The sequence below is a fragment of the Macrosteles quadrilineatus genome, unplaced genomic scaffold (genome assembly GCF_028750875.1).
Source record: "Macrosteles quadrilineatus isolate MER2022 unplaced genomic scaffold, UCM_ALF_1.0 Scaffold_4__1_contigs__length_99947679, whole genome shotgun sequence".
Classification (NCBI taxonomy): Eukaryota; Metazoa; Arthropoda; class Insecta; order Hemiptera; family Cicadellidae; genus Macrosteles; species Macrosteles quadrilineatus.
The window spans coordinates 35,607,131-35,621,513 of NW_026542597.1; the positions used below are offsets into that span (position 1 = coordinate 35,607,131).

Below are 14,383 nucleotides of genomic sequence, written 5' to 3' on the forward strand. Positions count from 1 at the left end.
TTAGTTTTCATCCACTTTATAATTTGTTCCTTTAAGATTAATGCGTCAAATGACATGTTGAAAGTCCTTATTTTATGGATGAATCCATAGGGGTTGTAAGGATACTACTTTTTCATGTAGAATTCTTCAACTAGTTTACTAACGTGTTCTTTTAAATGCAACCTTTCTGGAATGACAAGGTACCAATTTGGCTCTATCGTTGACAAATACTCCATAATTTTGTTAAAGTTACCTTATCAATATTTAATAATACTACTCAAGGAGTGAGAAAAAAATGCCTTAAAATAAAACGTAATTATAGTTTTTAATGTTTTAGTTTTTAAATAGTTCTGATTTTTTACTTCATAGTCTTTACTCTTGAAAAATCTACAAAGTGGTTTTGAAAATTATGTCACTAGCCATTTTTATAGGCCATAGAATTCCTTCTACAATGTCCAATAAATTAAAACGGATATTACGCAAACATTTGGTCCTTTAGGTGACCTAGCAGATGACGTAGTCAATTGAATGTGTCTCATGGTGTGAATGTCCGATAGGAGTGTACGGGTCCGCGGCCCAGCTGGGCTAGAAGATGTGCGAGTCTCAAGCAGCACTCTCGTCAGGTCCTGGACTCTCCTCCGAGCGCCAGCGGTCGCTCCACCCCCGTCCAGGACCCCGTCCCTGCCTCCACCACTCCCAGGAGGTCCAACTGGGAAGTCATCGAACACTACAGCGAAAACAGCATACCCAAGAGTAGGAGGCCTTCTATGATGGTGAGGAAGTGATACTAGAAACAATTAGATAGTTTTAGGATAGCGACGCACACTTTAAGCTGAATGTGAATAATAGTTGCGTGTAGAGTGGATAGACAGTTCAGTTATACGCCATACTATGTGTGGGTGATGTGCTGACCATTTTTTTTTCAACCGATATAGATTTTTTTTATTATTAAGAAATATTGAGTGCACATGTGCAACTAAAATCTGGAATGCCTTGATTTCAGAGTCTTTTTTCTCAAACATGTAATTAAAAATGTGATAAGACTATTTAGAATGTAAATGTAACTTAGACTTTCGTATACATAACAGTTTTAAATTTTCGACAACATTCTGTTGGTCACCTTAGAATCACCTACTATTTTTTCAAAAAGTATACTTAAATAAAGAGAAGCTCTATAAAGTTTATTGTTTGGTATTTTTCCAAGGCAACTGAATGGCCTTTTAGAAAAGAAAAAAATTTTCTTAATAAGTAAGCTATAAAGCTAAAATATTCCTTTCCACTCTCTTGTCGGCCATCAGCCGGTTCGCGATCGTATCACAAAGACTTAGAGAAGAAAAAAAAATATGTAAATTATTTTTTGAAAATGTATTTTTGTCATTATTAGTATAATTCGAAGTTCAAATACTGATAGGCTTAATGATCTGCATAATTAATTAAACCTAGGGGATGGGGGCGGAGCCCTAAAATGAGAGTGGGAAGGATTGTGTTGAATAACAGAGTATAACAGAAAATTCCCTCTAGAGATAGGAGAGTAATGAATAGAGGGAAAACGAAGATACGCTCTCGGGTTTTGCTTGTTTTGGTATTTCTGCAAGGGAAAAGTCTAGCTCAGAGACTTTACCTTCTACGACTTCAAGCGTTGTTATAGAGTAGAGAAGAACTTCTTCAATGGGATAGAGAGTCTGTTAAGGAATCAGAAGCTCAGAAATCTCTCTTACAAGTAAAAGACCTTAGAGTGGAAACTCTTTTTGCTAGGACACCCATAAAAAGGTCCAACTAAGTTACGTTATTTTACAGAGTAGGGTAGAAAGCTTACGAGAAGAGGAAGAGCACGATGAGGAGGCGGAGGCGCAGGAGACACTTCTTCAGGTGAAAGGTTCCAGAGCGGAGACTGTTCTTGCGAGGACAACCAAAAAGTCCTACTGGACGCGGTTAAGAAACAAACTGTGTACTGCGCATCGCTTCAAAAACCTGCAGGTAAAGCATTACAATTCTTCTATGTGCACATCAAGTATAGACTATTATCGCTAAAACATAGTCGTGTAGACTAGAATCACTAAAACTAAGATTTAACTATTGTCGTTCTGTTGTCCCCAAACTAAAGGTTTCTTGATTGTTATCACTCAAATCAAATATTCCGGTGTTTCTCTTCAACAGATGTTCAAACTAAAAATAAGTATTTGTGAAAGTTCTATCAATCGTGTACCCAGAACATATCAGATCAATTAATTACTAAAACAGAAAAAATGTATTTGTATTTCAGATTTTTGCCAATTAGTGTAAGAACTCATTTTTCTAACCTGAATGATAGTTTCCTACGGTTCAATCAAGTCCGTGTAATAAACCCAAATACTATAATAATTATTTAAAATATATTAAAAAAATAACAGATTCAACAAAAAACTAACAAAAACATAGAGGAAAAGTTGAATTATTCACCAACAATATGACTTTAAATGCATTTTCGTCATCGTGTCAAGTGCTGTCATGACCAGTAACAGCGTTTTGCCAACAATTAAATATACATCCAGGCGTGACTTTAATCAGCTGATTGTTTTCCCAGCCATTGTTTGCACATTGTAGCACCACACTGGTCAGGTAAAGTCATACCATGGCTCGTCCAAAGATGTTCCTTTTAAGAGGACTTTGGTCTTCTTTCTTTTCTCTCTCTCTGCCTATTGGTGATCCTGTGCATATCCTTACTTGTTTCCAGGTGGGTGGTTAATTGTTTGTATAGTTTAAATTGAAATGTTTTCTCAATGCACGGGTGGATGAAAATAGTGGTAAAGCGTAGACTGTCTAGTTGCATGGTGCTCTAATTTTTATATAATTTCATGTTTGTTAGCATTATTAATTAATTGAACATAGCTGCAACAATTTGGATAGCCTACGAGATAAAATTTACTATAATTATAAGTCATGAAAATACACATAATCTTGTTTACATAACCGACCTCTATTACTACAATAGAAATCGATGGTTTGCATGCATGATGGTTGATGCCACAACAATAATTATTCTTTACAGTACCACTATTCCACATCACATGGGATTTAACGTTTGTTCCAGGTGGAGATGCTGTACCAGAGGTATTTCCTACACACCAACCAGAGTCATATGACTCACCTACTAGGTCTACTGTTGGGCCTCTGTTCCGTCATGGGGGTGGGTCATTTTGTCTTCTCCTTCAGCATTTCCACGGTTAGTCTCGCTGTCAACTCTCACACCCTCCTCACCACAGCAACCCTGCTGCTCTGCGTCCTCGTGTATGCGGGTGAGTTTGATTTTTGCTTCTGATATTTTACTTAGCTACTTTGTGCGCACGTAGTTCATACAATTTATATAGAGTTTTTCTAATAAAATTGTTTTTCTCATACACGCTTACAAGTTAGTAGCCTACATATCAGACTCAACACACTTTATTTTTATACAAAAATTCCTCTGTGGGAAAAACTGTTCCAAATGTTCAGACCAATCTTGGCATGTTCTTCATTTATATTACGTGCAATATTCAACTCTGTGTAAATCACTTTCTTAATAATATCGTAATATTATTGAATATAGTTTTCACAAAACTATGTTTAACAAAAACTTGAAATCATTTTAACCCGAGCAAAACCTTTAAAATTCTGAAAAAATCCCTTCATGAATGGTATTTTAAATTAAAATTTATGCTATTATAGATAATAATCTACTTACGTATCACGTATGCCAGTAGGTGTCAATTATTAATACTTGAATTATGCTGTACATGTTTCAAGCCTAAATACGGCTCATCTTCAGCAGCATTTTTCTATGTACAATTTTCACATCGAGAGATGATTGTCGACTATATACAGACCACATATACACACAAACACAGAACGTTTTAGCATGCTATTTTTATTATTTACATGTGTTTTTGTAGCGTACGCTCGTTTAAACAATACCCAAAAAAATAACATATTAATAGCAATTAATTATTAATAGCATATTATATTGGTTTTAATTGTACATAGAAAAATGCTGCTGAAGATGAGCCGTATTTAGGCTTGAAACATGTACAGCATAATTCAAGTATTAATAATTGACACCTACTGGCATACGTGATACGTAAGTAGATTATTATCTATAATAGCATATTAAAGGTGTCAAGGCTGATTAATTTGATATTAAAATTTACTCTTAAAAGTAGTTTACATAACTTTTTATTAGTAATTAGCATTTTTCATAAGGATAATCCCAGTGTGTTCTTAATTTTAAGTGTTAAGTTATAATTTTATTCAATAATTTCGTTTATCGAGGTTCAAATTTTGTTCTTTAATACTCAGTCAACTAATTAATTATATTCCCACTCAACAAATTGAACTTCATGAACACGTTACAACTAGTACTAGTCAAATAACACAACTCAAACGCCATAACGGACAAACATGATTTCGTGTTCACAAAGACCAAACGGCCATCACCCTTGATGCGATGTGATGTGGTCTGTTTTGATGTTGATGTTTTCATGTTTGACTATCACCTGAGTTTATGCCATTCATGTACAGAGCTAACGGCCTAAGTGCCTTTTGATTTGGATTCTGTAATGGATTTCAATAAAGGTCTATGGACTATATACATCAAAACTATTCAGTAACGCATATCAGTGTGAACTGGTTATATACGGACCAAACTAATATTTTCGAACGTTAAATTTTGAACCAACAGATAATCATCGCAAATTTACTTCGCTCTTTGATTTGGTTTGTCATGACTAAATAGCACGTTTTACAGGAAAATGTATGTGGTTATTGCGTTGGAATGGTAACGAATCTACCATCAGCCCTTCTAAATAGTAAAAAAACGTTTTGAAATTGCCTCAAAATAATAAAAATTAGTGTTCCAATTCTAAAAATGTCATTGTTTAAATATTTTGAAATAATATCATATTGGGAGGAAAATATTTAATCTATTTGTTAGTTTTACCCCAAACAAGTTATAAAAGTATATTCGATGCATTTACTAAGAAGATTTAATCAGTTTAGCGAAATTAAAACTTAATATATAATTGTTGCGACACAATTATAAAACATTATAAAAGCTGCACACTGTAAAATAAATAGGTTATCATTATAGAGATCCAACTTCTTAGCTTGAAGGGCAAACTTTTTTTAATTACACTTTAAAAACGTCACACCGCTTGAAGACACTAAAAATGAGAAACTTGTCACAAGCTAAAACTGGGTTAATGGGAGTGGGGTACGTTGAAATACAATGTCTTGCAAACCTCCGGAGTTTTGAACATTAAAGGAGAAAAGTTTTGAGACGCACTTTCCAACAAGAAATATTGCCAAAGTTAGGATTCTTAGATTAGTCACTCAAGTGATTTTGCCTTTTTTGCCACTTTGGTGATTGAACATTTTGGTATTTTTGAACCTTCTAGTTTTGGGTTCTACACATTCTAAAAACTGTTATACACTTTTAAGACACGTACAGCTATACTGGTTCAGAACGGTATGTACTAGATTAAGCCTAATACATATCTATTGTTTGCTGCAACTTTAGTTTTGCAAGTATCGCTTTACCTTTGCTGAGGAAAATATAATCAAAACCAACAAAAATAAGATAATAAAATGATTTTTTACCCGGTCTGCTATGCCATATTACAATACTTATGACATTTAACAATAATAGTTATGGTAAATTGATTATTATGTAGCACTGACGACTTAGTGCATCTTTACTGGAAGTGTTCAAGGTTAATTTCATATGAGAAAAATATTATTTAAATTTGAAAATGTGTTCATATGACGTTTTTTTTATCACAACATTAAGTAGTTTTACAATCTCAGGTAATAGTTATTTGTGCAACTAGTGAGCAATTGCACTTTGCACTCGAGTTACACATTATATTTTCCCTACAGTTACCATAAAACAAATAAATTAGTACTGAAACGTAACATATTCGTACACAGAAGTGAACTTTTAATATGACATTTAATGATACAACAGTACAACAGCTGACCAGCTGATTTACAGCCAGTGTTGCCAACGTATTTCGTGCGCATACGACCTTGCGTGCATGTTACGCGCTCACTATTTCGTGCCTTCACGTTGCAAATCTAGAGTGAGACAAAGTAATTACAGTGAGACAATGTTAACATTGTCTCACTGATGAGCGAATTGGCCACTTTGCTTTCTCAAATCAGTGAGAGAACATGTACATTGTTAGGTAACTGTAGGAAAAACTGTTTACATTTAACTATTTCATTTCCCACAAGAAAAGAAATGTCTTTTTGATAAATCAAAGTAAGGTTAAAATGAGGGTGCACAAGTTAGGCTAATTGGTGGGTCTTCACGGTTTTTAATACATTACTGTGTTTGAATTACATTAATGCCCGTACCGCTATTCATAGATGGCTTAGGAGGTTAAAAGAACTAATGAATGTGACATTGGTCTGTTTAGTTATATTACTTTGTTAAGTAACAATTTATGGACAGTAAATTCTATTAAGATTGATATTTTGTGTTATATGTACCTATAGTTTTTAACCCACGAATAATATCTTTATATTCGAAGCTAAATTTCAGTTTACGGAAAATATAAACTATTTTTAAAAAAACACACTATAACTTTCTGATATGTCTAGTCCTACACCTCCAAAAGTATATAATGTCTTCTTTAAGTATATTTTGTACCTTTGAGTATAATTTATACCTTTACTTACTTTTATACCTGGATATGTTAGCTCAACCTACAAGTTTTTCAATATTTGTGTATGCTATACAGCATTTTGAATGTTGATGTTTGATGTTAAATCATCTTACAAACACACGTGATTAACATTAACCGGTTATAGTAGCTTTCATAACGTAACGCATATACCATCACAGGAAACATCATATTCACAAAGACCAAACGAGCATCGCCATGTGTTTTGATCTGTTTTGACGTTGGTGTTTTGATATATGACTATTACCTGAATAAACGCAGGGTCAATATTTACAGCTAACCTATTCTAAAAGCCTTTGATTTAGACCCCATGATTAGTGTTAATAAACATATGTTTAGACCTTGGGTAAACTAATATATCAAAGGTAACCTAGGAATAATTTTATTCTTTTTTAATAAACACTTCGAAACAAGAATATATATATACATTTTTTCCAAATTTTTATCCAATGCAGGAAGACTATTTAAATAAAAATACCATTATCCCTTAAACATTAGTTTAAGACTACTCATCAATTACAGAAGATAGTTAAAACTGCCACTGGTTGAAAGTATAAATAAAAACTAATTGCTTTTAAGTAGGAATTACAAACGTTAGAGCAGTATTTGTTTTACGTTAGGGATGTTACGTATCTTTAACTATACATTTGAAAGGATTAGGTGATTTAATGGAGTATAAGTTCAAAGAGGCTTTTATACCTACTCTAATCTTTAGTCAAAAGTGCACTCTAAAGTGAATGTAATGAATGAATAAATTAATTAAAAATAGTTTTATTTTATAACAAAATGTATTTTTGTACTGGTCATGCAGATCATCTCTTTCACCTGGATATTTGGTCAGTTTTTAACATTAAGTAATACATAATAAAAATAAAATAAACTGCATTAACAAAAACTCGTAAGAAGGCGTAAGCCTTCAACTGCGTACACTCAAAAGTTGTCCACTAATAGAGATACAGATTTAAAAAAATTGTAATAAATTGAAACTACAAACGTTTTGTGTTATTTGATTAGCCCATAACACTCTAAAAGGTCAAAACTGAGAAGGTGAGAAGGTGAGAAGGTTGTCCGATAAACATCTGTATTACAATATTAATACAAAAATTGTGTTTTAATTTAAAAAAGATTTCACCCATAAAGTGGCAAAAAAGGCAAAATCACTCAAGTGACTAATGTAAGAATCCCAACTTTGGCAATATTTCTTGTTAGAAAGTGCGTCTCAAAACTCTTGTTCTTTAATGTTCAAAACTCCAGAGCTTTGCAAGACATTGTATTATAACGTACCCCACTCCCATTAACCTAGTTTTACTTATGAAGTTTGCTATTTTTAGTGTCTTCAAGTGGTGACGTTTTCAATGTAATTAAACAAAGTTTTCCCATCAAGCTTTAAAGTTGAATCTGTATAATGGTGACTTATTAAATATTTTACAAAGTATATCGAATAAATTGTATAACATTAACTCAGTTAATGGAATGTATTTCAATTTCACTATCATTTAAAATTTTCTAACCTGGTGCAATCCTATTAAATTTTAGCAACACATCGATAACAGAATGAAATCAATCAGTTATGGTTGTTGCTTCCAAGAACTTTTCTTTCTTGTTGAGTTCAGTCATAAATATAGGCATCCGATGTACCTTGAGGTTTTATTTATTTATTGTGGATATTATTTTAAGACGATTTAGAAAAGTACATATTTTTTTAATTATTTTAAGCATTTTAAATAGCATATTTTTTAGATACATGTCTTGTGTATAGACACTTTTTCATTGGAAAACGAAATTAAAATCCCTGAGCTTTGTGAATTCTTTCTTTTTTTTTAAATGTTGATTAAAAAATTACCACCCCCCCCCCCCTCCCTTAAATAACATAATTAATTAACAAATTTTCTCTGTGCTTTTTAACCACACCATCTATTCTCGAATTCAATCCTTCTTCTTCTTATTTAATTTTTAAACGACATAGTTTTTAGGTGAGGTCGTTAATTCAGTTAGATAATTAACATATGACGCGTCGGACCTTTTCAGTTAATTCTCCACCCCTACTTAGTATATTAGGTCAGGTTAGGTTGGGTCAGGTTAGCACAAGGTCCGTAAACATATTCCTTATCTAACCTAACCTAATATACTAAATATGGGTAGTGAATTCACGGAAAAAGTCCTTTTTGAAACACAGTCCTTGTCACGATTGATAAAAACACACACTTAAACTCACATTTAGAATAAAAATACAAAAATAAAATACCAGACTAAAGTTCTCTTATTTCCGACGTTTCGCAGCACCAATGTCAACGTGCGGCATTGGTTGCTCCTTCTCATTCGCTCCTTCCTCATGTACCAGGTCTGGTGGCGGTTCTCTCACGACCCGCTCTCAACGAGTTGTACCTGATAGGAGTTTCTTACGTCATCATGGCGACGTTCCTCACTCTCGAGCTGTCTCTGAGCGTTTCCCTCAGCCCAGTTTGGGCCACAATGTTCTTCATCTACGTGACGTACGCGCTGCTGCCCATCAGACTCCAGGAGGCGGTGGCCGCTGGAGTGGTCCTCAGCTTGGCCCATCTGCTGTGCTCTGTCTACCTAGCTGCGGCGAAGCCCGTTCATGGAAAAGAGGTATGGAAGATCTCTAGCCACAAACCCATATCGAAATGTGGCTTGGAGTCTAGTTTTTGTGTAACCTACTTGTATAAGCTATTGAAATTGAATTGCCATTGATTTTCTTCTTTGGTTGTAAGCCCAAGAATGAGTTACAATTATACCTTACATTATATATTTTTACAAAGTAATCCAAATAAAAATGTTCAAGTGGGGTTGCTCTGTTGGCAGCACCATGAACTACGGGCCAAGGTCAGGGATGTCGTGGGTTTGGATCCTCGTACCTGCCACTATTTTTTGTCAGTACAGTTCACCAATGTACTGTACCGGCTCACCCCTTGCTTTGCTGGAGGATACACATACACAAACCTCTGTGGTAATGTTGACGGGCAAAAGCAAAGTGAAGGGGTTACCAACCTATTTGAAATCCAGAAAGTTAACAATAAATTCTAGACAATATGTTTTATGTAAAAAATTTAAATAAATATAGCTTTAAAAAATTAAGAATTGTCTATTTCCACCCGGAAACAGCTGAGTTTAACGAAACAGCTAATGCTGACAGCCGGATGTGCAACCGTCAACTTGTTGTTACAGCAAACTTTGCAAGATGACCACTTACTGTTAATGGAGACACCTTGTGATGGTGTGAGTTTCATGTCTGGGTGCTGAAAATACGACCACACCATTCAAAATTATCGTATTCAAATTCTGTTTCATTGTAATCATTGATTAAGTGAACTTCTCCTCCTTAATCTAATGTTAAAAGATACATTTTAAATGTTATGAACTAAGAATATCTTGAATTAATTCTACTTCATTTCAAGTTTCATGATACATATATATATTCATGATCTCTAATATTTTTTTAAAATTTAATTAGTAGTATTATTGTCATCTTAAATTTAAAAAAATAATCAGCGTCCCAATTAACATAAGTTATTATGTATCGGGATATATAACTCTATTGTTGGTTCTAAAGTATTTTTAATTTTTTTTTACATTTAAGAGTTGGTTTATCAATATATAAAATCGTTCTTTAGGTTACTTATTAAAGACTGTTTACATAATACTATTCTTCTAAGTAGCAATTCCGTAACAAAATCATAATTAAATTCATCTTGTATACTGTAGAAAAGCGCATAGAACAAAGATGACATTTCTGGGGGGGGGGGAGGGTAACAAGAGTTAAGGGAACAGTGGTGGTTTTTTTTCTTTCTTTTTCTTCTTTTTTCGTTCTTTTTCAACGACCTATTAGGCATTTTTACCAGCCGAGGGGTCAGAAAGCGTCAAACACTCCCCGGGAGCCTGCCCCTCCACGCCTACAAGCTCCGCCCCAAAAGTCGAAATACGTGTCATCCTTTCGACTGTCTTAACTACCTTTCGGTATGCAACCGTCAAAAACACGAGTTAGTCCATATAAAATGGTGTTATGTGACAATATGAAGGTATATCATTCTATTTAATTGTTTACAGTTCCTGGCACAATGTGTTCTGCTAGCCTGTACGAATGTTGCTGGAGTCATGACACACTATCCTAGTGAGCTGGCCAAGAGACAGGCATTCCTGGAGACTCGTCAGTGTGTGGAGGCAAGACTGACAATTCAGCGGGAAAACCAGCAACAGGTAAGCTGTTTTTTTTTATTGAACGTAGCTTAAAAAAGAATAGTTACTACTCCTGTTTAGAGTTATTTTTATGTTTTGCCTTATTGAACTTTGCATGTTAGTTTGTTAATTTTTTTTAAGAGAGGGATCTAATCAAAGTAATAGAGGAAATTAAAGTTAGAGATGTTTACTATGCGTATCGTATTTTGATTTAAATTTTAAGGAAAAGACGAGTAAACGATAAAAATGGAATGAACGAGATAATTTGTTCAGGGGTCCCCTTAACAGTTGAAAACCTAGGTTTGGTTTCAATCATGGCCATAGGGGCTGTATATAGGGGCCATAGGAATGTTTCAAGAATTAATTGTCAAGCTATGTGTGATCGTGAATAATTCGATAATAAAGTTCCAAATCCATGTGGAAGACTGTTTTAAGGATACTTAAATTATTTTGCTAAAGCTATTTTAATTGTAATATCCGATTTAAATGTTTTTCAGAATTATAAAAAATATTAGTATTTTTTTTATATTTCATATTTCATATTGTTATATTTCATAATATCCTGATAATATTATTTTCACAAAAACTTTGTGTGGATTAAAAGCCAATTATAGATAGATGTTTATTGAAAAATAAAACCATTAATTATTTAACGCAATGTTAAATTAAGGTATTTAAATTTAATTTTATTATTTAAAAAGAATAATTTACACAGTGGTTTTTATGAGGAACTATGTAATTAAAAAGTATGATCGTATTATTTGTTCAAACTCTTATTTGAAACTGTTTAGAAGTTATGTGTCTGACATTGGTTAATTTGATTCCGATTCTTTGACTATAAGATCAAAATATAATTCCTTGAATCAATTTCCATTACAATGAACCTTTTGACTTTGCACCGTTTTTCCTTCATCAGAAAGTGACGTCTAACAAACTGTATAGATACACCTTGCCTATATTAAAACGTTTGTCATATTTTTAAACGCTTTGTTAACCCATAAACGAATTTCTGTGGTTTGAAAAATTAATAATACTGTACTATTTTGTTTATCTCAAATTTCCATATATATTTACTGTCTCGTTAGTTAACAGTTTAAGTGTGAACATATGTTTCAAGTGTTATTAGACGTACTGTATATTCTATATCATAACATTACGTACATTCTATATATTCTACTTCCCATATCATTACCAATAAATTGTGATTATTTTTATTACGACAGGATTCCTTTTTAAAACTAATACTTTTAAAAATAAATCAATTCATTAAAGACACGATACAATCATAAAAAGTCTAAAATACCTAAAAAAACTGTGGTTAAACCGAATCAATTGAGTCATAGAAAATAAATTATTGATACTTACAATATATTTAATATAATCAAAATCATACAGTATTAGACCAGCATATTTTTTTTATAAATTAACAAAAATGAAATATAAGTGCCTTTTACGTATAAAGCTATTCAGAACACTAAAGATTCAATAAACACTAAAGATCGTTTATAAGCAGACATTATAGATTTGTGACAATAAGGGAAACGCGTTAACCTAAAGACCAAAAAAAGAAGAATAAGAAATTGGCCGGGAAAGTTAGATCCGCTGTAATCACCTGAGACCGACTCGGTCCCCAATCCCGCTGAGTCTTCTTCAATTTAATTTCGCCACCTGCACACCCGGAGTTTTCTAATATTACTTTTCGTTGCCGCAACTTTAATTTTAGATGTATCGTTATTTTTAACTATCATTTTGGTAGATTTACTTTTGTTAGGTTTTTTAGTACGTCATTTCATATTAGTACGCTTTTAGGTTGGAAATTGAAATAGCTTTTCTCCATGTTATAATGTGATTGTATTTTCCTTTTCACTATTTTTACTTTTTTCCGTTTATTTTTGTGTAAGTTTCAAACCAGTAGTATATAATGGAAAGTATTCTTCAATAATATGGGTTGCAGGCCACTAACTACTACCATCATCACTCATTACTAACTATGGTTTTGGCGCAATCACGTCATCAGTTCGAGATTGTGCAAGACGTTTCGACTTTTAATTTGTTTAAAGGCGTCCTCAGGCCCTGGGCTAGAAATCTCCGAGGCCAAAAAGGACCATAGGTTCTAGTTATTAGTATTAATTGTGTATACAAGAGTATTGTTAGTGTTCTTCCCTGACGATAGTGTTCTTTCAAACTGTATAAGTATCACTTGGAACTGCATAAGTTTGTATTTCTTATTTCTCAGCAATTCATTTATATTCCTAACAGTGTAGTAAAAGGTAATATAATTTCAAGAATAAAAATAGAAATCCGTAATCTTACCTAATCAATAATAGAATTGTTACTTGTTGTAATTTATAAAATTTTTTGTGTCTATGCTAATAAAATTTAAAATTAAAGTATCACGAACGATTTTTAAGGAAGCTAACCACTAGGTTTGAAACACCCCAAATACACTAATAAAATATATGTATTAATGTACATTTAATGTTTACATAGATAAATACTTTAAAAAAATGAAAATTCATTATTTTATTGAATAAAAAATCAAAAATCATATCTAAAATAAATACGCATGTCTCACAACAATATTTAATTAAATGTACGTTGCATTAATTTTTTTAATCCAAACAACATGAAAATACAAACGCAAATTATATGGCGATACTAAAGTCGGTTGATTGGTTATATGGTAAGGCTGAAATGCTAAGGGATAAGGAATAAGGCTTCAGGAAAGCCTGTCTATACTGGTGACATGAGCCGACATGTCTGTCGCAGGAGCGGCTGTTGTTGTCGGTGTTGCCGCGACACGTCGCCATGGAGATGAAGGCAGACATCGCCGGCAAACCACAAGACACAATGTTCCACAAAATATACATCCAGAAACACGAAAACGTCAGGTTAGTAATTCCACTAGTTTGTGGTGAGAACTTTACTTCGCATAGTGGTATAGTTAAATTAAACTTAGTTTGTGTCAGCAGGTAGTGAAATATATTAATTGAAGAATTGATTTTAATTAAGGACATTAGTTATAAGAAATGTGACTCTATTCAATGTATTCATGTAAATACAAAAAATGAATAAAGATTATTTGATTTGATTTGATTTGATTTGAAAACGAATTATGAACTTGAGGATTATTTCATGCAATTGAAATTCAAATATTAAAGATTGGTCACTTTGAAGCTTTGAATGTACAGCTTCAATTTATTTAATAATTAATGCACCAGTTAACGACCGTTTGAATGCAAAACGTCATTTTAAGCTACATTCTGCTGTCCTGTCACAAATGGTATTAAAAGCAACTTTTGAGCCTGACTGGAATCTCTCTGCAACTAGTAAAAATGCATTCATCCTTTTGCAACACAAAGATAATAAGTGTTCAACCAGTTCATCTTCAAGCTTCAATAGCACAGAAGTTCACTTGTAGCAGCAGTCGGTTACGGTTGTCCAATCCAATAATGTTAAATTCTTTTATAAGTAATCATAACTTTAACATTATGATGGTGGGTTTACTTCAC

The 14,383-nt window shown here is 33.0% G+C and overlaps 1 protein-coding gene across 2 annotated transcripts in view; it reads left to right on the forward strand.

The window, feature by feature from the left end:
* Positions 1 to 14,383, forward strand: part of LOC128992407 (adenylate cyclase type 6) — a 197,970-nt gene that overhangs the window by 154,302 nt on the left and 29,285 nt on the right. For both annotated transcript variants that reach the window (XM_054415968.1, XM_054415969.1), the window contains exons 8-13: positions 537 to 752; positions 1,777 to 1,956; positions 3,050 to 3,254; positions 9,019 to 9,287; positions 10,743 to 10,892; positions 13,641 to 13,762. In XM_054415968.1, coding sequence (XP_054271943.1) covers positions 537 to 752; positions 1,777 to 1,956; positions 3,050 to 3,254; positions 9,019 to 9,287; positions 10,743 to 10,892; positions 13,641 to 13,762 — 1,142 coding nt within the window. The remainder of the gene's footprint in view (positions 1 to 536; positions 753 to 1,776; positions 1,957 to 3,049; positions 3,255 to 9,018; positions 9,288 to 10,742; positions 10,893 to 13,640; positions 13,763 to 14,383) is intronic.